This window comes from Peromyscus maniculatus, chromosome 23 (genome assembly GCF_049852395.1).
Source record: "Peromyscus maniculatus bairdii isolate BWxNUB_F1_BW_parent chromosome 23, HU_Pman_BW_mat_3.1, whole genome shotgun sequence".
NCBI lineage: Eukaryota > Metazoa > Chordata > Mammalia > Rodentia > Cricetidae > Peromyscus > Peromyscus maniculatus.
Window position 1 is genome coordinate 46507083 of NC_134874.1, and position 25483 is coordinate 46532565.

At 39.9% G+C, this 25483-nt stretch overlaps 1 protein-coding gene across 18 annotated transcripts in view; it reads right to left on the reverse strand.

Annotated features, from left to right (window-relative positions):
- Rnf216 (ring finger protein 216) overlaps positions 1–25483 on the reverse strand; it is a 129636-nt gene that overhangs the window by 95574 nt on the left and 8579 nt on the right. For 6 of the 18 annotated variants that reach the window (XM_076560801.1, XM_042268309.2, XM_006992667.4 and 3 more), the window contains exons 2-7: positions 18360–18485; positions 13809–13942; positions 9765–10571; positions 8840–8916; positions 6484–6586; positions 4757–4921 (exon numbers count right to left, since the gene is read on the reverse strand). In XM_076560801.1, the coding sequence (XP_076416916.1) occupies positions 4757–4921; positions 6484–6586; positions 8840–8916; positions 9765–10571; positions 13809–13942; positions 18360–18426 (1353 nt within the window). In that variant the 5' untranslated portion in view covers positions 18427–18485. The remainder of the gene's footprint in view (positions 1–4756; positions 4922–6483; positions 6587–8839; positions 8917–9764; positions 10572–13808; positions 13943–18359; positions 18486–25483) is intronic. The other 12 variants (XM_076560806.1, XM_042268311.2, XM_076560809.1 and 9 more) reach the window with 3 other exon arrangements.

Consider the following 25483-nt stretch of genomic DNA (forward strand, 5'->3'; position numbering starts at 1 on the left):
CTGCAGTTTGTATGCATCACTTATATGGAGATAAACAAACAAGAGATGTCTGTGCCATAGGCTAAAATGCACATTTAGAATCTGTTCATCTTGGGGGAAGAACATACTCATGTTGATGTATCAAAAGAAAAACAAGCATTTATTTAGCTGACAGAAGTGGCACCTTCCACCGTACTCTACTTCTACCTCTTTTGTAGGACTTTCCAAGAGCTGAAAGCAAGGTTTAGAGTGTAAGGGCTAGCTCAAGTTAAACCTCAAGAAGGCTAGATTTATTTGCAGAGAGTGTAGTCTAGGAACTGAAGTTCCCCTCTTTGACAATGCCAACTCATTCTCAGACAGAAACCCCACCAAAGCCTGCAAAGGGCAAACACCCATCATGCTACCTTTCTGCTCTCCTTTGGCTGTAGAACTTCCCATTTCCTCTTTCTGGAATTTCTAAACCCTCATGCATCAACCTTAAAGTCACATCTTAGTACTCAGCTGCAAGAATATTTATTATGATTTATCAACTTTGGACTATAAAGGCGACTCAGTAGTTAAGGGGTCTGACTCACAGCACTAACATGGTAGCTCACAACTGTCTGTAACTCCAGGGAATCTGACACCTTCTTCTAGCCTCCACTGGCACCAGGCATGCATGTGGTACATAGACATATATGCAGGCAAAACACTCATGCACATTTTTCCCTTTTGGTTTTTCAAGACAGGATTTCTTTGTTGTACGCCTGGCTGTCCTGGAACTAGCTCTGTAGACCAAGCTGGCCTGAACTCAGAGATCTGCCTGTCTCTGTCTCACAAGTGCTAGGGTTAAGTGTGTGCCACCACAACTCAGCTTTTACATGATTTAAAAAAAAAAAAAAAGATTCATTGCCTGCCTTTAATCCCAGCACTTGGGAGGCAGAGGCAGATGGATCTCAGTGAGTTCAAGGCCATCCTGGTCTGCATAGTAACTTTCAGGACAGCCAGGGATACACAGAGAAACCCTGTCTCAAAAAACCAAAAACAAACAAACAAACAAAGATTCATTAACTTTACCCAAAGCTAAACATTCCACCTTTGAACTAGAGCTATTTGCTAAAATTCTGACCATAATGACAATTTGCAAGTGAGGCCATTAAAGCAAAGGTGCTATTTGGAAGGTGAGCTCAGAGCTCCTGAATGGTGGTGCCCGAGCTTGGTGGCTTCTAACAATGGGAGGAAAAGGCTCTAGACTGGAGCCCTAGAGGGGCTATTATTTCATTAGGTGGGAAAGTCCCACTTAAAATGAACATTTAGTACTAGTCAGGAAACTATGTCTTTTAAAATATCATATATTATAAATTAGTCTCCGAGTTCTCACTTTAACAGTTGTATTAGTAATCAGCACTTACAGTTGGCCAAACGCCTAATTATGGAGACCAGATATAATCAGATTACAGAGTAAGAGTAAGAATGCCTTGTGACCTGTGTCTATACACTTAGGCACTAGGTTACTTTCTTGCCTCTTAGCCATCTGTATCATGGCTGTGGTGAAAGCATCTTTCCATCAAGGCTCTGCTCTAGTGACGTCTCAGCTTCCCAGCTCTCTTATTTACCTTTAGAGCAGTTAGCACACTGTGCCCCCAAACAGACTGAAAGCTCTTTAGAAGGAAGCTACCCTGTGTCCTAGTTTTCTTTCTTTATTCTTGTTCTTTTTAATAGTGCTGGGGATGGAACGTGGGACCTTGTACATGGCAGGCATAGTTTCCCACTGAGCTCCACTCTTTTTTTTTTTTTTGTTTTGTTTTTTGAGACAGGGTTTCTCTGTGTAGCTTTGCGCCTTTCCTGGGACTCACTTGGTAGTCCAGGCTGGCCTCGAACTCACAGAGATCCGCCTGCCTCTGCCTCCCGAGTGCTGGGATTAAAGGCGTGCGCCACCACCGCCCGGCCTGAGCTCCACTCTTAACCCTACTTTGTGTTCTACTGATCCCCAGATCTTCAGGGTCAGCCTAGGTGCACACTAGGAAGTAAGGAATCGAAAAGATCTGCCTAGGAGCTCAAAAATAATGCTCTTTTACCTACTGTCTAATCTTTTCCCTGAGTTTATTTACATTTTTAAATTGAATAGCCACTCACTTCACAGTTATAAGTCAGGCATACAGTCAGTCTGGTAAGGCTTTTAAGACATTTAAAATAATGGCCAAAGTTACCTTAAGGAATATCTAGAAGATTAAAAAAAAAAAAAAAAAAAAAAAAAGCTACCAAGAGGCTTGGTGGTGTACAACTGTATTCCTAACACTTGGGGTTGGGGACCACTGGGGCAGAAGGATCCTGAGTTTCAGGCTAGATGAGGCTACATAGCAAGCCCCTGTCTCAGAGAAGAGAGAGAATGAGCAACAGTACAAATAGGGATGTTGATGCCTTAAATAAGGGACAGGTAGAGAGGATGGGTAAAGGTGGGAACATGGCACTCACACAAAAGCCAAGATGACTATTAAAGTTACATGGCAGGAGAAAATTTGGAAGCCTGGGGAGTGGACACATGGAGAGAGACCAAGTTACAGAATAGATTAAAAGATGGCCTGCTCCATTAGTGGCCTTAAATGTTCCTTTCATATTCCCGGCACATAGGCTAGGGCAGGCAATGAACAGCCTCAATGAGATAGTCACATCTACAGAATAACTGAGAAAAAAGCTGAAGAGGGAATCAATTTCCAAGCTGGTAAAGCTCACAGGCTTGAGAACACAAATCAAGAAAACAGCCATCCTAGTCAATCTTGGTTGAATCTGGAATCAACTAAAAGAAAAGCCTCTGGGAAGATGGATGTGTAAGGGTATTTTCTGAAAGAAATTCCTATGAAATTAACTGAGAGGAGGAGACCCTTCGCCAGAGTGGGCAACACCTTCCAGCAATGGCCCAGATATAAGTAGGTTCAAGGGAAAAGCTACTGCCTTTTTGCTTTCTTGCCTCTGCCTCTTGCTGAAGAGTATATCTAGCCTAATGCTGCTACCATCACCACCATCCTTAATTTTAACTACAACCCCCGCCCCCAAAACTCAAGAAAGAAAACATAGTAAAGCGTACATTATTTGTCCTAGTAACAAATATATTCCCAAACTCAAGTCTTAATAAATAAAATCCTGAAGCTGGGCAATAGTGATGCACACTTTTAATCCTAGTACTCAGGAGGCAGAGGCAGGGGTATCTACATGGTCTACAGAGGGAGTTCCAGGATAGCCAAGGCTATACAAAGAAACCTTGTTTCAAAAAAAACCAAACCAAACCAAACAAAAAAACAATGCTGGTTAAAAAAAAATTAAAAAAGAAAAGAAAAGAAAAAAAACAAAACCCCAGAGATTTGTCAAAAAGTATATATACCAAAAAGGGTGTGTAAACCAGGTTTAATTCCAGCACTTCCAAGTCAGTGGTAGGCAGATCTGTTTGAAGTCAGCCTGATCTACAAAGCAAATTTCAGGCCAACCAGAACCCTACAGTGAGACCTCCTTTTCCCAAAGCAAGTAAGGTGAGGCGGTACATTCCTTTAATCCCACCATTTGGGAGGTAGAAGCAGGGGTATCAAGACTAGTAGGTCTATACAAGTTCCAAGCCACACAATAAGACTGTCTTTTAAAAAAAAAGTGTTAAGACCTCCTTATCACCATGAGAGAACTGTGAACAGTTTTCAAAACGACCCGTTAAGCATAAGCCTATTCTCAAATCATGAAGGTAAATGCTACAAAACAGACTAAAGAGCTAAGCTGCCTCAAGAGAGCAGAAGCCTTTAGCTTGCCACTTCAAAACCGCATAGTCAGCCAGGCAGTGGTAGCAGGCTGATCTCTGTGAGTTCGAGGCCAGTCTGGTCTACAGAGTTAGTTCCAGGACAGCCAGGGCTACATGGAGAAACCTTGTCTCAAAACAAAACGACTTATTTTTATGTTATGTGCATGGGTGCTCTGTCCACATGTATGTCTGGGCACCACATACATACAGTGCTCTCAAAGGCCAGAGAGGGTGTTAGATCCCTTGGGACTGGAGTCAGAGACATTTAAGAGTGTTAAGGCACAAACTTGTTTACTGAAACCCTCCATGAGCCAGGCACAAGGTCATAGCCCTACACTATTATCCAGTTCTTCTAATGGATGTGTTAGAGATCCTTTCTATACTGCAAGAAACTGAAGCTTAGTGTGTACCAGACACTCGCTCAAACCACAGACTAGTAAGCAGCAGAACCTTAATGTCTGAATTCAGAGAGAGAAAAATGAATCACCTCTACATTTCATCAGATTCAAGATCTAGAAATTTAGAAAAAATACAGGGAACATAAGGACCATCAGATGATACCCAGGGGTACAGTTGACAAAAATCCAGACTCTTGAAACCTATGGGATGAACCACTCTTTTTTTCTTCAACAAACAAGTTTCAAGAAAAAAACAAAGCAGGAATGAGACATTGAGAACCTATAGATAAAAGACTTAGTAACCAATGGCTCTTAACATGTTTCATTTAGATCTTGGTATAATCAAACAAGCTATGAAGTGAGTAGACACACATCACATTCCAGGCACCCTCCTTTCTACAGTACAAATATCATCCTGTAGGGCCTTATGGAGATGTGGGATTCCCTGCTTTTTAGTAGCATTTCTTCTCATTAGTGCTTCCTGATCAGCAACTACTTCCCCTGGCAAACTCTGAAGCTGTTTGTCATCACAAGCCACCCCATCCTCTGTAATCTATACACCTTGTGTCTTTGCAGGAGAATTAAGGATTGACCCCAAAAAGGAAGCCCAAGGGCGTACCTTTCGGGTGATTGCATAGTGTCCTTTGAGCTCATGTAGGGCCCACTTTATGTCCTGGCTGCTGAGCATCTTGAAATCAGCCATCAAGAGGTCAGCAGCTTGGATGAAGCATCGCTGGTCAAGTGGAGTCAATTTGGAATAGTCAAAAAAGTCTACTTTAGGCAACTGAAATGAGACAAAAATCATAAAGTTAGAGGTGAGAGCACATTCCTCCACAAGGGAGAAAGTGCTCTACAAATTATAAATAACAGGGTCTGGAGAGAAGGCTTAACAGTTAAAGAGTATTTGCTGTTCTTCCAGGAGCTGGGTTTGATTCCCAGGACCAGACAATTCATAGCTACTTGTAACCCCAGTTTTAGGGAATCCAATGCTATCTTCTGGTTCCCATGGCTAACTGCATGCACACCATGGTGCACATATACACACACAAAAAACAACAAATAAGCTGAGCGGTGGTGGCACCTGCTTTTAATCCCAGCACTTGGGATGCAGAGGCAGGTGCTATCTCTGAGTTCCAGGCCAGGCTGGGCTACAGAGCTAGTTCTAGGACAGCCAGGGATATACACTGAAACCCTGTCTCAAAAAAACCAAACCAACCAACCAACTAACCAAACAAATAAATCTTTTAAGAAGTATATATTACAGGAAAGAACCTTGTTTGTTCTTGTATTTATTAAGGAGGTAATCAAACTGAGACAAAAATGAAGTGGTGGATAAGCTTGGACATGGCAATACATGTCTGTATTTCTGGCACTCAGAAGGCTGAGGCGGGTAGGGGTGAGGGTGGTGATAAGTACAAGATCAGCAGAGGCTACACCTTAAGAACTCATCTCTCTCCAAAAATAAACTCCAAAACCAAACCCCTAATCTCAAGGGAGGAAGAGACTGAACCACAAAAATATACTTAACATTAGCTTAGATCACAATTATTGGCTAATAATTAAAGTTTTGAAATTTTTGACATCTTAACATGGGATTTGGCCCAATAGGCTGGACACAAATCTTGTAAGGATGGCTATCTGCATGTTGAAGTATTTGCAGAGAAGTGTAGTAATGTTTTTGCAACTTAGGATGAAAGTATTCTAATAAATGGAGATATAAGAGTGGCTATGATAAAACTGTAGTAGTACAAAGAAATTAAAATTGTAGTAGTCCTAGTGGTAGGTATACCAACAATTTATGCAAAGTATTTCAATTTTTATACAAATTCACAATTACAAAACATTAAGAAAAACAAACTAGCCAGGTAGTGGTGGAGCTCTCCTTTAATCCCAGCACTTGGGAGGCAGAGACAGGTGGATCTCTGTGAGCTCAAGGCCAGCCTGATCTACAGAGTAAGTTCCAGGACAGGTTCCAAAGCTACATAGAAACCTTGTCTCAAAAAAGAAACAAACAAACAAACAAACAAACAAACAAACAAAAAAACCAATTAGAACAACAGAGAGCAGCTTGGCCAATTCTTTTCCCATGTTAGGCACTTGTTCTGTAGGATTAAAGGCACAGGGATTTGCTTAATTTTTTTAAGGAAATGGGAAGATAAAAGTAACAATGTAAGAAAGGAGCCCAGAGAGATTTCCAGGGAGGTCTACAAACATTCTGAAATCCTATTTTCCCTCATTGCCTTTAAAACTCTGTGCTAACAGCACTTTGTTGCCTTCAAGATGACAAGAAGGCATCATCAATAGAGGAGATCGGGTTCAAGTGGCAAAGCCACCAGGGATACTTGCCTTCACATCATCCTGGCTGGCAAGCAGGCTGCTGCTAGGGTGGATAATAATTCGGTCTTCTCTCTTTGGATAATCTGGGTTTTCCAGAAGAAAATTACAAAGTCTGCAAAAACCCCCACACAATGTTACTTTCATTACTTTCACAGGACTTTCCAAATCCCATACTTGCCCACTGAGTCATATGAAATGCTTGAAAAAAAAAGTCTTTAGTGACACTTATCAAGGAATTAACATGTACCAGTGGCATGTAAACCTTACACTCAGAGGGTTGAGGCAGGAGGATCTCAAATCTGACACTGCTTCAGCTTTTTAAAAAAAAAAAAGAAAGAAAGAAGAAAGAAAAAAAGTAAAGAATTAAGATGCTGTACCCCAGAAAAACTAAGCAAATAATCAAGACAGTCACATGAGGTTTCTGGTTTCACTTTGCTAGATGTGATGGTGCACATGTATAACTCCAGGACTCAGGAGGGCTGAAGTAGAAGACATCTTAAGTCCTAAGCCAGCTGAAGCTGCACAGCAGTATTCTAGCTCAAAGAGAACAAGAACAATGAACACACCGACAAATACAGACTCCTCTGAGCTTTCTCCACAAGAGGCAGTCACTGAAATGAGTGACACTTAAACTTCAAGGAACAAGAGAATATAGAAAGTAGCGGCGGTGGCACACGCCTTTAATCCTAGCACTCGGGAGGCAGAGCCAGGCGGATCTCTGTGAGTTCGAGGTCAGCCTGGTCTACAGAGTGAGATCTAGGACAGGCACCAAAACTACAGAGAAACTCTGTCTCAAAAAACCAAAACAAAACAAACCAAAACAAACAAACAAACAAACAAAAAAACCCACTTTGAGCAGAGCCAGGCAGCAGTGGCGCACACCTTTAATCCCAGCACTTGGATCTCTCTGAGTTCAAGGCCAGCCTAGTCTACAGAGCGAGATCCATGATAGGCACCAAAACTACACAGAGAAATCCTGTCTTGAAAAACCCAAAATACTTTGAGCATATCTATAGGAGTGAGTGTTGTGGGATATTTTACACTGTGTGAAGATGTGTTGCTGTGATAAATAGCTGAATATAATTCTGTACATCATTGTTGAAATTCTTCAAGCTAACCCACAATGACACAGTGTGAAGAGTCAAGCAAATCAACTATCCAGGCTTTTAATCCAGTAACCAAGTCAAATCAGAAGGCTAGACAGAGGACAGTACAGCACAGCAGTGGTGAAGCTGTCCTGGGTAGGGCTCAGTAGCAACAAAGTGTCAGCTCATAGGGAATCAGAATTTTCTCTGTGTTCTTTTTCTGTCCTTGCTTGGGCATATTTGTAGAATGATCCCTTCTCTTAAAAACTCTGACCCAGTTCCTTTCTTGTCCAGTGTTAGTAGTGTGGCCCTTAACAATATGACAGATATGGTCAGAAGAGAAAAAAGAAAAGGTGTCCCTTTCCATGTTCCTCTTCTTACCCAGGTGAGAGGATCTACAAGAGGTATCATGTTAGGGACAATGAGAAGGTGGGTGTATTGGCATACACTGTTAATCAATCCCAGCACTCAGGAGGCAGAGGCAGGTGAGTAGCCCAGTCAAAAAGACCCTGTGTCTCAAAAAACAATTAAAGAAGAGGATCACTCAAGAGACATGGAAACTAGCTGCATGCATCTCTTCCAAGTCTGGTCCAGGGCCTTTCTTCTCTCAGTTTGTTCAGTCAGAAAAGGACAAATGCTTTATGATTTCATGGATAAGAGATGCCTAGAATAATCAAATTCAAAGCAAATATCCTTAGATCCAAATTTTGAAGTCAAGGTATCTTTAAAATATACATATTGGCGTAACTCAACAGCTTTTACAATCAAATGTTTTTGTGCAGTTAAAAATCCCAAAGACAACACAATCCAGATTCTCTGTGTAATATCTATCTTTATGTAGCTTATTTTTTATACTACCTTTACTGTCTCTTTAAAGACTTTATTTTTAAAAACTATGTTATTTTTTAATACAACTGTATATATTCCCTTTTCTCTCTCTCTTCCGAGCCTATGTACATTTTTACGCACATTGTAAACTATTGCATCTGAATCTGCCTGTGATTTTCCTAAGCTTGGGGGCTTAGAGAGGAGATGAGGAAGTTAAAGTGGTCAAAGGGTAGAGTCTCAGCTTGAGAAGATGATATAATTTCTGGAGATCAATAGTTGAGAGGGCTACATAATAATGAGTTATGTGTTTAACAACATCCAAGTGTATGCTTAAAAATGGCCAAAATGTTACCTATACTTTACCACCAGAGAGAGAGAGAGAGAGAGAGAGAGACAGACAGACAGAGACAGAGAGAGTGCGAGCACGTGAGCAAGCATGGTGTAATACTTACACATTCAAATCATAGTAATTCTTTAAATGAATTATCTCTTTAACATATCCATTTGCTACATCTGGAAATCTTGCTTCCTAGAAAGGAATAAATATTACTTATATTTTGTTCCTCAGAATGGTTCTGGAAGGCAATAAAAATTATATGGCAGAAAGTATATAAAATGCCTAAAGAACAGAGAATAGCTGTAAAGTAGTTCTGTGTCTGGCTTAAAAATCAGCCCTTAGTTCCCAGGTTAGATAATACAGATGAGGTCTAGAAAGGCTTTGGGGGTCATCTATCCTCTGTCTCATTTTATTGCTCCAGTCTTCATTCTTCAAATAAATACTGAATATGCAGGCCAGAGATGAGAAAGACATAATCCCCATGGCTGCCTTCAAGGACACACCTTACAGTGTCAAATAAAAGGAGGCAGCGAATTAAGAGACTCAGGGAAAGCAAACAAGCTGACCCTAGAAAACAAAGACCTACTGTGCTCTTTACTACAAGTATCCTATAGAATTGTGACTATTAAAATGACTGATGGACTGGAAACAGAATTTGTTACCTTATTCAGTTGTCAGAGATTTAAATGTAAATACCCACAGGTACTACCTAGTGGCTGCTATATTAGATGGTCCAGATGTAGGAAAGCAAATCAAGAAGAACTCAGGGGCTTTTATAAACAGGAGTTTACAGGAATGCCAGCACCAGGCGCCACAAAATAGAGCTTGCACCAAGAGCACTTCCTGAGGATAGAGTGCACAATCTGGGTTGCAGGTTTCAGAGATATTTGGACTCCTTTCTTTTACTCTAGAGATATACTTCTTAGGAAAATAAAGTTTACACAAGGCACTTATTTGTTTACTGCAATGATAGAACAGAGAACAGTATGAATATTAATAGTACAGTATTACTTAAATCATAATAAAAGAAATAAACTTACTGTTTCTTTCACTAATAGTGTAATGAGTTCTTGATCTGCTTCAGCAGCTTCTTGTCCCCACATGTTTTCCAAATTGGCTTGCTGAGATCCTGGCAGGGGGAAAGCTGGCCCAGGGTCTTCATCAATTGCTAACTGCTGGTCTTCAAGTTCTCCCAGAGGATGAGCTGGCTGAGGAGAAGCAGGGCCTGGAATTCCCTCTTGTTGGGGTGCTGGCCTAGGAAAAGCTGGCTCTGGGAAATCATGGCGCAAGAACATTGGGCCCATTTCTGCTTCAGAATTCCGCTCTTGGGGCACAACCTGGTTTGTTATCTCCTGAGGCTGTGGATTTAGAGCCTGGAAGTATGGATGGTCAAGCCAGTACTCTTCTTCGATTACCTGGTCGTCTACTGAGGCAGTTGGTTCTCCAGGATTTGATAAGAGATCTGTCTCTGAGTCTTCAGATGATTGGTTCTGAGCTTCTAAAGGCTCACTTTCTGGGAAAAGGAGGCCATTTTCTCCCAATATAATGATGTTCTGCTCCAAACTGGGGTTGACAATGTTGTTTGCTGTCTGCTTATGGCTTGGTCCAGATTTGGTTTCTCCTTTTTTGCCACTCTCAAGATCCAGAAATTCACCGTATTCATCCTCAGAATCATCCTGCGCCCCAGAACCAAACAGTGAGTTGTTACAAAAGGAAAAATAGTTGTGGGTATCTGCTTCACAGTCTGCTCTAGACTTTCTAGGCCTTTCTTCTCCCAATCTGTTCAGATCTTGCCACTGGGCAGCTGGTTTGATGAGATTGGGTCGGGATGTCTGAGGTTTATGTTTCTAAGAAAAAAAATGAAATTTTCATAATAAAAATTCAGTTTCTTTCCTGTATCTATGCCTGCTTCTGTACTGACAGTGAAGGACAGGAAAGAAACAAAAGCAGAAGCATCCCCTGAGAAAAAAACTATCGCATCTTTTTTAAGGTAGGGTGGGTCTCACTATGTACTCACGACTAGCCTCAAACTCACCTGCCTCTGCCTTTTAGGTGCTGGGATTAAAGGCATACATGTCATAAACATCATTCACATTTATTTTAATATTGAAAATTGATCAAACTACAGTATATGTGACTCAAAGTAGAAGCTGAGGAGACAGCTCACTCAGGTATTTGAAGTGTTTCACACAAGCACAAGGACCTGAGTTTAATGCCCAGCACACAGATAAAATGCTGGGTTAGGTAGTACATGTGGTGATCCCAATGTCAAGGAGGTAGAGACAGACAGTTTGCAATGGCCTCCTGGCTAACCAGTCTAGGCAAAATGGTGAGTTCTGGGTTCAGTGAGAGACAGCATCAAAAAAATTAGGTAGAGAACAACAGAGGAAGACAACAACAACCCCTAAAGCCTCCATATGTATATAAGTGAATGGACCCTCACATTTGTCCATTTGTCCGCACATGCGTACAACTCGAAGCACTGGCCACTGGGAAGTGTAAGTCAAATCATAAAAATCAGTATCATCTAGTCACAATAAAAAGATTGACAAGAACACAGAGAAAATTAAAGCTAGTAGGAATGTAAAATGGCATAGCTACTGGTGGGATTTAACAGTTTGTGAGTGATTCAGCAACTCTACTTCTTGGCATATAAAAATAGAAATGAAAATATACAGTCATATACAAACCTTTACATAAATGTTTCAAGCAGAACTACACATTATTCATGAGAGTTAAAAGCACAATTCAAATGACCATTATCTGTTGTGTACATAAACAAGATATGATATAGGTTCATGATGGAATATTGCTTGGCAATAAAAAGGAATAAAATAGGACCTGGTAGATAGGCCCATCCATGCCTTTAATCCAAGCACTGGGAGGCGGAGGCAGAGGCAGGTGGAATAGGAGCTCAAGACCAGTGAGGTCTACACAGAAAGTTCCAGGACAGCCAGGACTACATAGAGAGCCCCTGTCTCAATGCTCCTTCCCACACCTCAACCAAAAAAATAGGAGCTAGAGAAGATGATACAGCAATTAAGAACACATACTGTTCTTACAGAGGACAGAATTTAGTTCACAGAACTCTGATTGGAAAGCTCACAACTACCTGTAATTCCCACTCCTCAAGGATCTGAATCCTCTGACCTTGCAGGCATCTGCACTCACAAGCATAAAACCACGTGCAGGGGCACGCATGTACACACACCATCAAAAATAGGAAAAAAAATTTAAAAAGGAATAAAACACTAATATGCTAAGTGAAAGACTTCAAAGAACCATATAATTAATATATGATTCTATTTATGTGAAATATCCAGAATAGGCAATAAGAACAGCCAGAAGTTAGATTAATGGTTGCCTAGGACAAGTGACTGGAGATGATAGCTAATAAATCAGGTTTTCTTCACAAGGTGATGAAAATATTCTAAAATTGTTCTGTAATGACAAATACAAGACTAAACATACTAAAAGCTATTGATTTATATGCTTTACACTGATGAACTGACCTAGTTTGATCCCTACTACCAACATGGTGGAAGAAGGAACCTGACTCTTTCAAGCTGTCCTTTAATTTCCACGTGTGCCATGCATGTACACACATCAAATAAAATGTAATAAAATAATACAAGGAACTAAATAATATACACTGCAGTATGTATGAAACTTGAAAATATGCTATAGAAGGCAAGTACAATACTACACAATTTAGATGAAAATTCTAAAAAATGTAGATCTATAGATCAGTATTTGCTTAGGGTGGAGAATGGGGGCAATATAGTAGGAAACAGGTAGGACTAACTGATGATTCTAGGGTGTAAATGTTCTAAAATATTCTAAATGTTAATGTTCTGAAATTGATTATGGTAATATTTGTATAATTCTCAATTTATATTAAAACCACTTATGCAAACTAAAAGCATGCATAATATGCTTGCAGTCATTAATTTGCAATGTGATTGTAATAAGAGGATAAATATGCAACTGGGTGTGGTGGTGCACACCTTTAATCTCAGCACTCAGAAGGCAGAGGCAGGTGGATCCCTGTGAGTTTGAGGCCAGCCTGGTCTACAGAATAAGTTCCAGGACAGCCAGGGCTGTTACACAGAAAAACCATCTTGAAAAAACAAACAAGCAAACAAACAAACAAAAAAAACCCACACAAAATGAACAACTAAAGTAGTAAAGAAACCACATAATAAACGAAGTGTGACAAACATGATAAAACAGAAGAGTACTACTAAATACCAAAGCAGAAATCCATGCATGAGAAAACAAATGCGAGCACTACCAGGTAAATTTCAGAGCTGTTTCTTTGGTAAAGGAATGAATAAAACAAAGGGAATGAGCTGAAAAGATGGCTCAACTGTTAAGAGCACTTGATGCTCTTCCAAAAGACCAGTTTGGTTCCTAGCACCTATATCAAGCAGCTCACAAATAAATGCTTGTAACTCCATTTCCAAGGGATCTGATGTCCTCTTTTGGCCAAAGACACTTGCATAAAAGTGATATTCATTCTCACAGACAGACACATAAAATGAAATTATTAAAAGCAAGGAGTGAAAACAGGGGTCCTGAGTTCAATTCCCAGCAACCACAAAGTGTCTCACAACTATCTATGATGAGATCTGGTACCCTTTTCTGGCATGCAGACATACATGCAGGCAGAACACTGTATACATAATTAATAAATAAATTAAAAAACAAACAAACTAAAAAACTCCCCCAAATCAGGAGAAAACAGTGTGGTTGTCCAAGCACTCAACTTAGGAGATTAACTCTATAATTAGGAGGTTAACTCTATAATTTCAAGGTCAGCCTGTTCTATATATTCTATATAAAAGTTCCAGGTCAGCTGAACTATACAATGAGACCCTGTCAAACAACAACAACAAAAAAAGGAGGGGGGGCAGAAAAAAGGGGGACACAAATATGCAAAATGAAAAGGAAACTGGAAAACCTACAGTAGAAGTAAAAAGAACAGGCTTTATTTGTTTTCTATTTATATATTCAAAACCATAAAAAAATAAAGAAAACAAACTATTCTTATGAAGTCAGCATCAAGTTCATAAAACACTCACTTCTGTCAGTATGACATCATCATCCAAGTCATCATCTTCATGTTGCTCAGTAGCTGGGGTAACCAGCATTGGAATCCCTTCCTCATCAGAGGAGTCAGATATGGTGATGGGCCCATCTCTGACACGCATCCACTCTACAGGGAGGCAGAAAACATGGTCACTGTGAGGCTAGCATGAACATATTCAGTCCCTACATTCACCGTTAGCCCAAGACTCAAGCCAAGCTCAAAGCTACTAACAGTTAACTTACCACCTCAAGCACACAGAGACTCAAGCAATAAGAACTGTTTCCATGTTGACTTTTGCCAATAACACTGAGAGATGCCAGACAAAATGCTCAATATGTATCAATTTTTTTTCATGTTAGGTGGGAGAAACCTGAAGGTTTTTTTTTGTTTTTTTTTTTTTGTTTTTTTTTTTGTTTTGTTTTATGTTAGGGTCTTATGTTACAGCCATGGCTGGCTAGCTATGCAGACCAGACAAGCCTCAAATTCCTGGCAATCCTCTGCCTCAGCCTTTCAAGTACTAAGAATACAGGCATTTAATCCATTCTTTTTAGTTGGCTACCTTGGTACATGCCTGAGATTCTAAGACTCAGGAAGATCAAAGGAATTCAAGGCCATCCTCTGGGCATAGAAAGTTTTGGAACCTAGCCTGAGGGAGTGAGAACTTGCCTCAAAAACAAACACAAAATCAACTTTCCTAAATGGGCTCAGGCCAAATGCAAATTTCACATATGAAATTGTTTTAATTATGACATTGTCATAGAACTGCCAGTTTACTCCTTAAAGAAATTAAAGACTGTTTTGTTAATTTAAAACAGCTACATCTGAAAAAATTATCACTCAATATCAGCTTACTTTATACATAAACTATTTAAACAAAACTCCCATTTGAATTAAACACTTACTCAGCATCTACCCAGCAATCACCTGGCATCTGTGACACTGGACAATTTAACTTGCTTGCTCTTCTTTTAAATGAACCCACTGATAGTTAAATCCAAAGACTCAGCTCTGCAGATGAAGAGGGCTGACAATAGTTTTTTTTCTCCCTCTCTCTATTCTGTTTATGGGTGGGTGTGGATCCATCCGTGGGGACTATTTCCTCATTATTTGGGGGATATCTATTACCTTTTTCTTAAAGTATTTTTTTTTATTATGCATTTGAGTGGGGGCGGGGCATAAGCACTTGTGTGTGAAGGATAGAGGAGGAATATCAAGTGTCATCCTCAATTACTCTCCACCTTATTTTCTAGAGACAGAATTAAACCTGGAACACTCTCTGATTCAGCCACACTGACTGGTCAGTGAGGTCTTAGGATCCCTTCTATCTCCAAATCCCCAGCAGTAAGATAATGGGTACACAATGTTGTGCCAAGTCTTTTTTTTTTTTTTTTTTAAATAAATAAATTTCTGTGGTATATGAGCACATGAGTTCCTGTGTGAAAGTGACACGAGGGCACATGGTCAGAGGACATCAGATGTTGTTAGTCCTTGCTTCCTACTGTGTCTGAGGAGGTTTCTTGTTCACTGCTGTGTATATATATCAGACTAGTTGGCCTGAAAACTTCTAGACATTCTCCTGTCTCTACCTCCCGTCTGCTTTAGAACCACCAGGATTACAGACATGCACTATCATGTCTGGCTTTATGTGGTGGGTTCTGGGGACAGAGTAGGAAACCAAACAAAGGTCCTACACAGCAGGCAATTTTACCCACTGAGCTATCTGTCTCCTAGGGCTTCATGCATGCTAGGCAGGAGCACAATTACTGAGCAGATCCCTAGCCCTAACTTTGTTTTTCCTTTTAGACAGGGTCTTAAATTGTAGTTCAGGCTAGGATGGAACTCACTGTATAGTCTTAAGCAAGCAAACACTACAAATCAAGGGTTTAGCTCCATGAATTGCCACAAAATGCCCATGTAACCACGATAAGATCAGAGACTATTTCTAGCCCATTCGCACCCTTCTTGTGCCTCTTCTCAACACTGTCCTCTATCCTCCTCATTAAAAAGGAGGACTTTTTAAATTCTACACAGTTTTGGTTGTTTCTAAGTAGGGATTCTTCTGTATCTGGCTTTCTTGCAAAGCACATGATTGAGATACATCCCTACTGCTATGATGGTAGTTCTCTTTGCTACATGTGAATCTGCATTGTGAATACATCATAAATTATTCATTCTTCCCTTGATGGACATCTGAGTTGGTGCTAATATGGGCTATTTTGGATGCTACTGTTATATACAAGCTTTGGTGTGCTCATTTCAGTTGGGAACATTCTAGGAATGGAAATGCTGAGTCACAAGGGTAAGCATATGTTCCATCTTAGGAGACAAATCATATTGCTAAGTTGATGCAACAGAGACACATGGTCTGCAAGGCGGTACGGATTATTTGGACCTTAATATCTGCTGATCCCTGACTTGGACTCTTAATTTCCCAGCTTTACTTGATATATAATACATGCATTTTTAGTTCTTAAATTTTCTTCAAAACACCAATTTCCATTGTGATGGGTTAGTCTGTAGTCTATTCTTTTTCTTTCTTTTTTCCCCCGAGACAGAGTTTCTCTGTGTCTCCCTGGCTGTCCTGAAACTTGCTCTGTAGACCCGGCTGGCCTTGAACTCAAGAGATCCACCTGCCTTGGCCTCCTGAGTGCTGGGATTAAAGGTGTGTCACTGCTGCCTCAAGTCTATTCTTATCTTCTACATATATAAGAGTAAGAACTTGTGGGGCTGGAAAGATGGCTCAGTGATTAAGAGCACTGGCAACTCTTCCAAAGTCCTGAGTTCATTTCCCAGCACTTATAACTGCCTATAATGGAATCGAATGCCCTCTTCTGATGTGCAGATATACATGCAGACAAAACATCCAAATAAATAAATCTTAAAAATAATAACTTGTAATTGATTTGTCTTAATTCCAATATGCTGGGCAAAAGAATTCTAGCTCCCAACCCCCAAAAAGTGTACTGTGGTTTCATTTATGAGTAGTGACACAAAGCAGATTAGTGGCCTCCTGAGGTCAAGAAGGAATGAAGCAAGACTGCAAAGAAACACAGAGGAATCTTCATAGTGTGGCAGAAATGGTCTGGTCACAATTGTAAGATCCCAAGTTCACTTTTTAGAACTCTTAAGAAAAAGCTTAAGGGATTGGCACACAAAAAAATTGTTAATCAACACTACACATCAGACAAACATCCTTATGATGTGTATAGCGTGTTTATATTTGTTGAACAAAACATACATTTCCAAAGTCAATAATTTTCCAAAAGGAAGTAGTTGCCTGTCTATCTATGGAGTTTTTTTTGAGATAGAGTCTCACTGTGTAGCTTTGGCTATTCTGGAACTATGCAGCCCAGACTGGCTTCAAACTACAAGAGATTCACCTGCCTCTGCCTTCTGAATGCTAGGATTAAAAAAGCATGTGCCACCACACCCAGCCTAGTAATGGTTTTTGAAGAAAACTATTCAACCATATTTAAGGCCCAATTAAAAATTCTAACAATAATTCAATATACATGTACAGAAATAAAAAAAAATGTGTGCACAAATTACAGCCAAGATTTCAAACTTTCTGAATCACAAGTTATGGCTATAATCACTATCAAATCGTAATACATTATTAACAAAATCTTAAATTCAGTATTTATTTTGTACTTATAACTTGTACATCTGAAAGCCTGTTTCCTCTAAATTTATTCACTGAATAAAATTTCCTACACTTCAGATGTGCTAAGGGCACATGCCTTATTTCATAATAGGAAAAAAAAATCATCTTCACAACCTTAAAATATCAAGAGAAAAAACAAGCTAGCTTAGCCTTTTCATGGAATTTGTACTAAAAAAAATGAATACATTAAGAATTCTCTTTATCAGTATGATTTTTTTCTCTTTTAGACCAAGTATAAATAAATATACATTCAGATTTGACAAGAAATTTCATACATTTAGGAAATGTTATGGAAATGCAGGTACTCTTTTGCTCTTTGCAAATCAATGAATTTGTCAAAATTTTAAGGACTATAAAACAAAGAACTAAGCCGGGTGGTGGCACACGCCTTTAATCCCAGCACTTGGGAGGCATAGCCAGGCGGATCTCTGTGAGTTGGAGGCCAGCCTGGGCTACAGAGTGAGTTTCAGGAAAGGCGCAAAGCTACGCAGAGAAACCCTGTCTCGAAAAACAAAACAAAAAGAAAAGAAATAGAACTATGCCTTAACATTCTCAATTAGGCTAAGTCAGAATCCTACAGCAAAAAAGAAAAGAAATTAAGTATTTAAGAACAAGAATTCCTAGCACTGTCAAATTAATTTTAGATTTGATGGGTCCAGAGTGCTCCTGTGTGATCTCCATTTCCTCAAACACCTCTAGGGGCAAATCACTACAGTACAAATCTGCATAATTCTAGTTCGACATTTTATGCCTGATGTTCTAGGTCTAACAGTGGAATCTCTCCGATTTATAAATGGTACAGAACAGGTTCATGTCAAAGAAGATACCACTATCACAATAAAAAGTATTGAGTAAAGGGGGAAAGGACAAGCAATTTACCCTTTCCCCGGTGGCAGTGAAAGTTGTTCAAATGAATGACCTCCTCTTTGTTGTTTCCCTCTGCCATTTTCAAATCCAATATCAATATATGTGAATGTTAGTACCCAAACATGGCGATCATCTGGTCTGAAAAAGAAGGGAAAACAGCATTAACAACAGCAGTATAAGCTGGGAGGTTGTGGTGCACATCTTTAATCCCAGCACTTGGGAGGCAGAGGAAGGGGGATCTTCAAAGTCAACCTGGTTTACATAGTGAGTTCCAGGGCAGCCAGGGCTACAGAGAAACCCTGTCTTTAAATACTAAAACAACAACAACAACAACAACAAAAAACCAAAAAACCGAACCAACCAAACAAAAACAAACAAACAATGGCAGTACAGACCTAAAATCCTTTGACTGGAAGAGTGAGGCAGGATGACCATGATGTCCAAGGCCAGCCTGAGATATACAGAGAAAGACCCTGACTCAAAAACAAAAAACAGGATTCTAAAAATCCCCACAAGATATTTTCATACAGAGTTCATTGTAATAGTTAAAATATGAAAGTGGCAGTTTTTAAAAGCCAAATATGTGTCTTTATCAATGTAAACGTATACCTATAGTATTTTGTCCCTAGGAATTTTAACGCCCCCCCCCCCCCCCCAAAAAAAAACCCTAGAAAATATGTGCAGGAAAAAAACCTGTATAAGAATGTTCAGGTGGTCCACAAGGAGGCTCTGTGGGAAAGATGCTTGCCATGAAGCCTGACTACCTAAGTTGATCCCTGTGATCCACAGGATGAAATGAGAAAACTGACTCTGAAAGTTGTACTTTGGCCCCCACATGCGGGCCTGGCATGTGATGTTGTTTCAGAGGACCTACATTTGGAACCCAGAAACTATGCTGGGCAGCTCACAACAGCCTGTAACTCCAGCTTCAAGCAATCCCATACTCTCTTCTGGCCTCCTCAGGCACATACTCATACATATACATAAACTTAAAAAAAAAATCAGTAACAATCTAAAATAAAAACCAATGTTCAGAGGCCAGCGAGATGGTACAGTGGGCAGTGGATAAAGGTGCCTAGTACTAAGCCTAGGGATGATTTGGTTTCTGGAACCCACATGATAGAAGAGAATCAACCTCTACAAAACTGTCCTGACCATAGGTGCATGTGTGCACATGTAAAACAAATAAAATGTAAAAATAAACAAATAAATAAATAAAATGTATATAGCGGCTTTCATTACAGATAATAACTGGAAGTAGCCCAGGTCTCCAGCAATAGAAAAACAATTCAATTGGTAGACACTTAGCAACACAAACTACTTAGCAAAAAGAAGGAATTAATATTAGGGGGAGTTAATATGTTCAAAATATATTGCATGAAACCCTCAAATTAGTGAAAATATTTTTTTCTTTCTTTTTTTTTTTTTTTTTGTTTTTCGAGACAGGGTTTCTCTGTGTAGCTTTGCGCCTTTCCTGGAACTCACTTGGTAGCCCAGGCTGGCCTCAAACTCACAAAGATCCACCTGCCTCTGCCTCCCGAGTGCTGGGATTAAAGGCGTGCGCCACCACCGCCCGGCGTGAAAATATTTTTTAAAAAAAGAATTAACACTATATGCAACATGGATGAATCTCAGAAACAGTATGATGAATCAAAGAAACCCAACAAGGGAATATAGTTCACATGTCATTTCTTTTTTCCCGAAACAATTTTATTTTTAATAAAGAGGTTTGGGAAAGAGCTCAGTGGTAGAGCTCTTACTCAGCAGGGATAAGGGCCTAGGTTCAATCTTCAGTCCCAGGAGAAAAATAATTTTTGTGGTACAATATTTTCCTCTTTGTTTTTTTTTTTTTTTTTTTTTTTTTTAAAGACAGGGTTTCTCCGTGTAGCCCTGGCTTTCCTGGAACTCTCTTTGTAGACTAGGCTGGGATTAAAGGTATTAAAGGTATCATTAAACCAGTGTTTTATAGGACTTTCACAACATGATTTAAATTTACTTCTTAAGTATTTTAATAAGAGCTAATGGTGACACACAAAAAATGAATTTTAAAATTATTGACTGACAAACTTAAGTGCTGGGGAACTCAAGACCTTGCACATGCTAGGCAGGCAATCACTCTACCACTCTACACCTTCCACAAGCCTAATATTGCATTGCAATAAAGATCTACAAGTGTGAGCCTGGGGTGGTGGTGCACGCCTTTAATCCCAGCACTCAGGAGGCAGAGTTCCAGGATAGAGAAATCCTGTCTGGAAAAAACAAACTAACAAACAAAAAAAAGATCTACAGGTGTGAAAACACACACACACACACACACACACACACACACACACACACACACACACGAATTACATATACATAAATATACACCTCTTTTTTGGCTTCTAAAATTTTTTTTGAGGCAGAGTCTCACTGTGTAGCCCTGGCTGGCCTTGAGAGATCATCCTGTCTCTGCCTCCAGAGTGCTGGGATTAAAGGCATTCACCACCATGTAGCTTTTTTTTTTTCTTTTGCTTTTTTGTTTTTCAGACAGGGCCTCACTCTGTAGCCCAGATAGGCCTTGAACTCATAACAATCCTTCAATCTCATTTCCAAAACACTGGGATTATAGGTCTGTCCAGATGGAGAAACTAATCTATAACGAAAGAAAATCAAGAGCTGCTTTGTAGAAGGAACGGTGACCTCAAAGAGTATGAAGCAACTTTTTGGGGGCGACAGAAGTGTTCTAGAGCTCGATGAGGTGTCTATTACATTCATCTGTTGAGATGGATCAAACTGGGAATGGGTCAAACTATACCCTCAGTTACCTGTTCATATCATTTGAATACAGATTATACTAAAAAAAAGTTAAGGAGAGGTTTTCATAGAAGACAAACATTCTATCATAATAATGCCAGAGAATTCAGAAAGAGAAAAGAAGAAATTATGCAAAGCAGCAGTTTTCAACATGTGGGTCAAAAACCTCTCTGGGAGTCAAACAACTCTTTTACAGGGGTTACCTAAGACTAGCAGGAAACAGATATTTACATTATGATTCATAACAGTAGCAAAATTACAACTGAAGTAGTAAACAAAAATAATTTTATGATTTCGGGTCACCTCAAAATGAGGAACTATATTAAAGGGTCACAGCATTAGGAAATTTGAGAGTCACTGATGTAAAGGGATATTTTAAAAGGTAAGATTTTTTTCCTGAACTGTCACAAATTGATACATTTACTTATTTGTTAATCAGTTTTGCAGAGGCAGATGTCTAACTCACATAACCAAAGGACACAAGCAGGCAACAGCTCATCCTGCTGGCTGAGTATATTTCCATCCAGCATATTATATGTTACAACCTCAAGGACCAGGACTTCATTCTTTGGGCAAGGGTCAGGAATTTGGCAGATTGCAGGGCATGCCTTGGTACAAATATGGCTGGTGAAGCTCTGAGCTGGGACAGGACAAACTCACAGACGAGTAATTAAGAGAAGATGCAGAGTATGAAAGAGTAAAGCTAGAAGTGGGAGCGGGAACAGCGCTGTAGCTTACTCTCAAGGTTCTATGTACAATGCCTGTGTTATGCTTCATTTTCTTTTCATTCAGTCCTTCCCTAGGAGGAAACTGAGTAACAGGCAGCACCTGAGAAGCTGTGTATGGTCTGGGATTCAGATCCATAGCTGCCTGATTCTGAAGCCTGGTTTCCTCTGTATAAGAAGTCATCTGAGGTGACATTGGCTTTGTGGCTCAGAATGAACTGTCTTCACAGTAAAAGAACAGAAAAATTGTGACTGGGAGGGAAGGAAAAAGGGAGAGACAGACAAAACACTGTATTCCCCTCAAATCCTACCATTCCTGGATGGAAGAGCCAATATAAAAGATGCTAGTAACATGGCCACCTGAGCTAATATCATCTTCTCCTATGACATTTTGCTTGTAGCTAACAAGGCCGAAGGACATTCTAGAATTGCTTAGTTCCCAAAGACGGGCTTCTGAACTTCAAATGTCTGTAGGACTGCCTGGTTGAGAGCTGCAGATTCTTGGAGTTTTGTTTTTTATTTCTTTTAATATTTATTCATGATTCAGTCAGCATCTTCAATGGCTCTTTTTAATAATCTGCTGAATTCTCTCAGGCTTTTCTTTATTTGAGTGAACCTGGAAAATGTCTTTGTGCTTGTTGGGGGTTGCCAGGAACAATGTAACAACTATCAGTAGGGCTGTAATGTTTCTGGACCAGTTCCATCCTTGACAGCAGGGCCATTTGCATTTAGTTCCCAGTCCTATCCCTACTAAGGATGCCAACCTGTTTGTTATTCTGAGACATGGTCTCACTCTGTAGCCCTGGGTGACGGCTTAGATTTCACAATGTAGACCAGGCGGCCTCAAACTCACATAGAACTGACTGACTCTGCCTCCCAAGAACTAGGACTAAAGTCATGTGCCACCATATACCTTGGTAAGATTATTTTATTCATTTTTTTTCTTTTTCATTTTTGAGACAAGTTTTCTGTGTAGCCCTGGCTGTCGTGGAACTTACTTTATAGACCAGGCTTGCCTTGAACTCAGATACTTCTTAATGACTGAAAGTACAACTATTTAGCATGAGTAAAAATAAAAGCATACCTAAATATGTCCTAATGACCAGGATTAAAACCATTAAAAACTGTAGAGATAAAATAATTGGCTCTTTAGAAGGAATAATTTTGCAGATAATGAAAAACTACTTTCAAAGGGTTATAAAAAATTCATATGAAACTAGAATTAATCAGTTAAAACAGTTCTGAGTAAGGACTAAATTAAATTATTTTTAGACATGCAGAGAGTTTACCATCCAAAGATACTCAAAGAGCTACTTAACCCCACCCCACCCCCCAAAAAAACCTTCATTAAGAGAAACAGGAATCTAGAATAACTGTCTCCTGCACTGACTCCAATCCTTCACTAGGAGAGGAACTGCAGGCAGGGCCTTTGGGAGGTAATATAACAGAAGGCCAAGGGGTAACGTCCAATTATGGTTTGGCATTCTCTGAAGAAGCGGAACCAGAGAGCTTAGGTTTTTCACTCCACTGACAATGGGGAGACGGAAGCTGTCTGTATCCTAAAGGAAAGCCTTCATGAGAGCCAACCAGACTGGCAATCCTTTTCCCAAGACTTCTAGCCTCCAGAACTGTAATAAAGCCATTTTTTTTTTATCCCAAATGCCAGACAGTGTAACACATGAAGAGTTAAAGAATGAATCTATAGCACAGTAAATGAATGACGAAATCAAGTCTAAACTTTAGATGAACACTCCAACTTAAAACTGGGGGGGGGGGGGGGGGAACTGCCTGACCACACAGCTGCCATGACAAGCTGGCAGGCAACATGTGGATCCAGGAAAAGCCATAAGTTGACACCACCTAGGGATGGGACAGCATCTAAGGGGAAGAACCTGACATTACAAACATTCCAACCATTAGGAAGATTAAATAAGATGTCCCTGAGCCTAGCATGCACCTATTTCCCTTTTACAGATATTACAAATCTATTTACCTAGACAAATGTCAACTAATCAAGGTCCTTCAGGAAATCCCCTCACCCCAACCTCTGCTATGATTAAAAACCCGACCCCACTTGGGCTTGGGGCTCTCTGCTCTCAAATACTGTTAGACAGACAGAGACCAAGCTCAGAGCTTGAAATAAAGGTTTTTTGCTTTTACATACGGGATTTGGTCTCTGTGGTAGTCTTTTGGGGGGGTCCCCGAGTTTTGGGCACAACAAAACCTTTTTCTAAAGTTGAAATTAAAATCTTATACAATTATAAGGGTGATGTACTAAGGGAGTGGTATTCACCAGATAGCTGAATTATGATCCTTTATTTTTGTCTGAGAAGGCAACAACATAACGACAAAATAAAGTGAGGGTGTTATGTATGTGAGGCATTTTTTTTTAAGATTTATTTATTTATTATGTACACAGTGTTCTGTCTGCACATATCCTTGCAAGCCAGAAGAGGGCACCAGATCTCATTACAGATGGTTGTGAGACACCACCATGTGGTTGCTGGGAATTGAACTCAGGACCTTTGGAAGAACAAGCAGTGCTCTTAACCGCTGAGCCATCTCTCCAGTCCGTGAGGCATTTCCTAATCATGCTCCCTGTATTAATGTCTATAATGCTCACCATCAACCAAGACCAGAACTATTACTAATCTTATAGTCTTTCATTCTGGCCATAACTCAGCATGTATAGACCAACTTTTAAACATTTTTATATAAAGCCACTGTTAAGACTAAATTTAGAAAGTAATTTTTTTAAGGCAATGGAGAAAAACCACAAAACAGGGCTTCCTCTAATTTTTGAAATTTTCTCACCAAAAGTAATTTTGGACAATTATGAACTCCAGGTTGTAAGCAGAAGATATACAAAATGAGTCTGGAGCACCCTGTCACTCAGACGTTAAAGACTATGTGTCAAGACTGGGTCCTGTCAACTAGAAAACAAGTCTGTAGAAGTTTCCACTGACTTAAAAGAGAAAATCTTGACCTTCAATAAAGGTAAGTATTGATTTGGCATAAAACACTTCAGTGTGTATAAATGACAGTTTATTATTTTGTGTGATATGTGCTCACATGTGGGTGGAGATCAGATGTGAACTGGGTCTCATTCCTCAAGGACTTTCCATCTTTGGGTTTTGTGACAGGTTCTCTCACTGAAAAACTGGGGCTCACCAATACAGCTAGGTTAGCTAGCCAATAAGTCCCAGGGAGCCACCTGTCTCAAATTCCCCACCACTGGGATTATAAGTGATTGCCATGAGGTGTTGGGGATCAAACTTAAGTTCTCATGCTTTTACAGCCAGCACTCTAACCAACTGAGCTATCTCCTTAGCTTCTATAATTTTTTAAAGGTCATGTTAAAATGATGACAAGCAGTAAATACATTATCTAGCAAATAAAAGCTGAATGTGGTGATCCCAGCATTTGGGAGGCCAAGGCAGTAGATTCAAGGTTCTCCTTAACTACACAGTGAGTTTGAGCCCAGCTTGGGCTCATTAGACCCTGTCTTTAAGTTGGGTGGTGGTGGCACACAACAATAATCCCAGCACAGAGGCAGGTGGACCTCTTTGTTCGAGACCAGCCTGGTCTACAGAGCTAGTTCCAGGGGAACCAGGG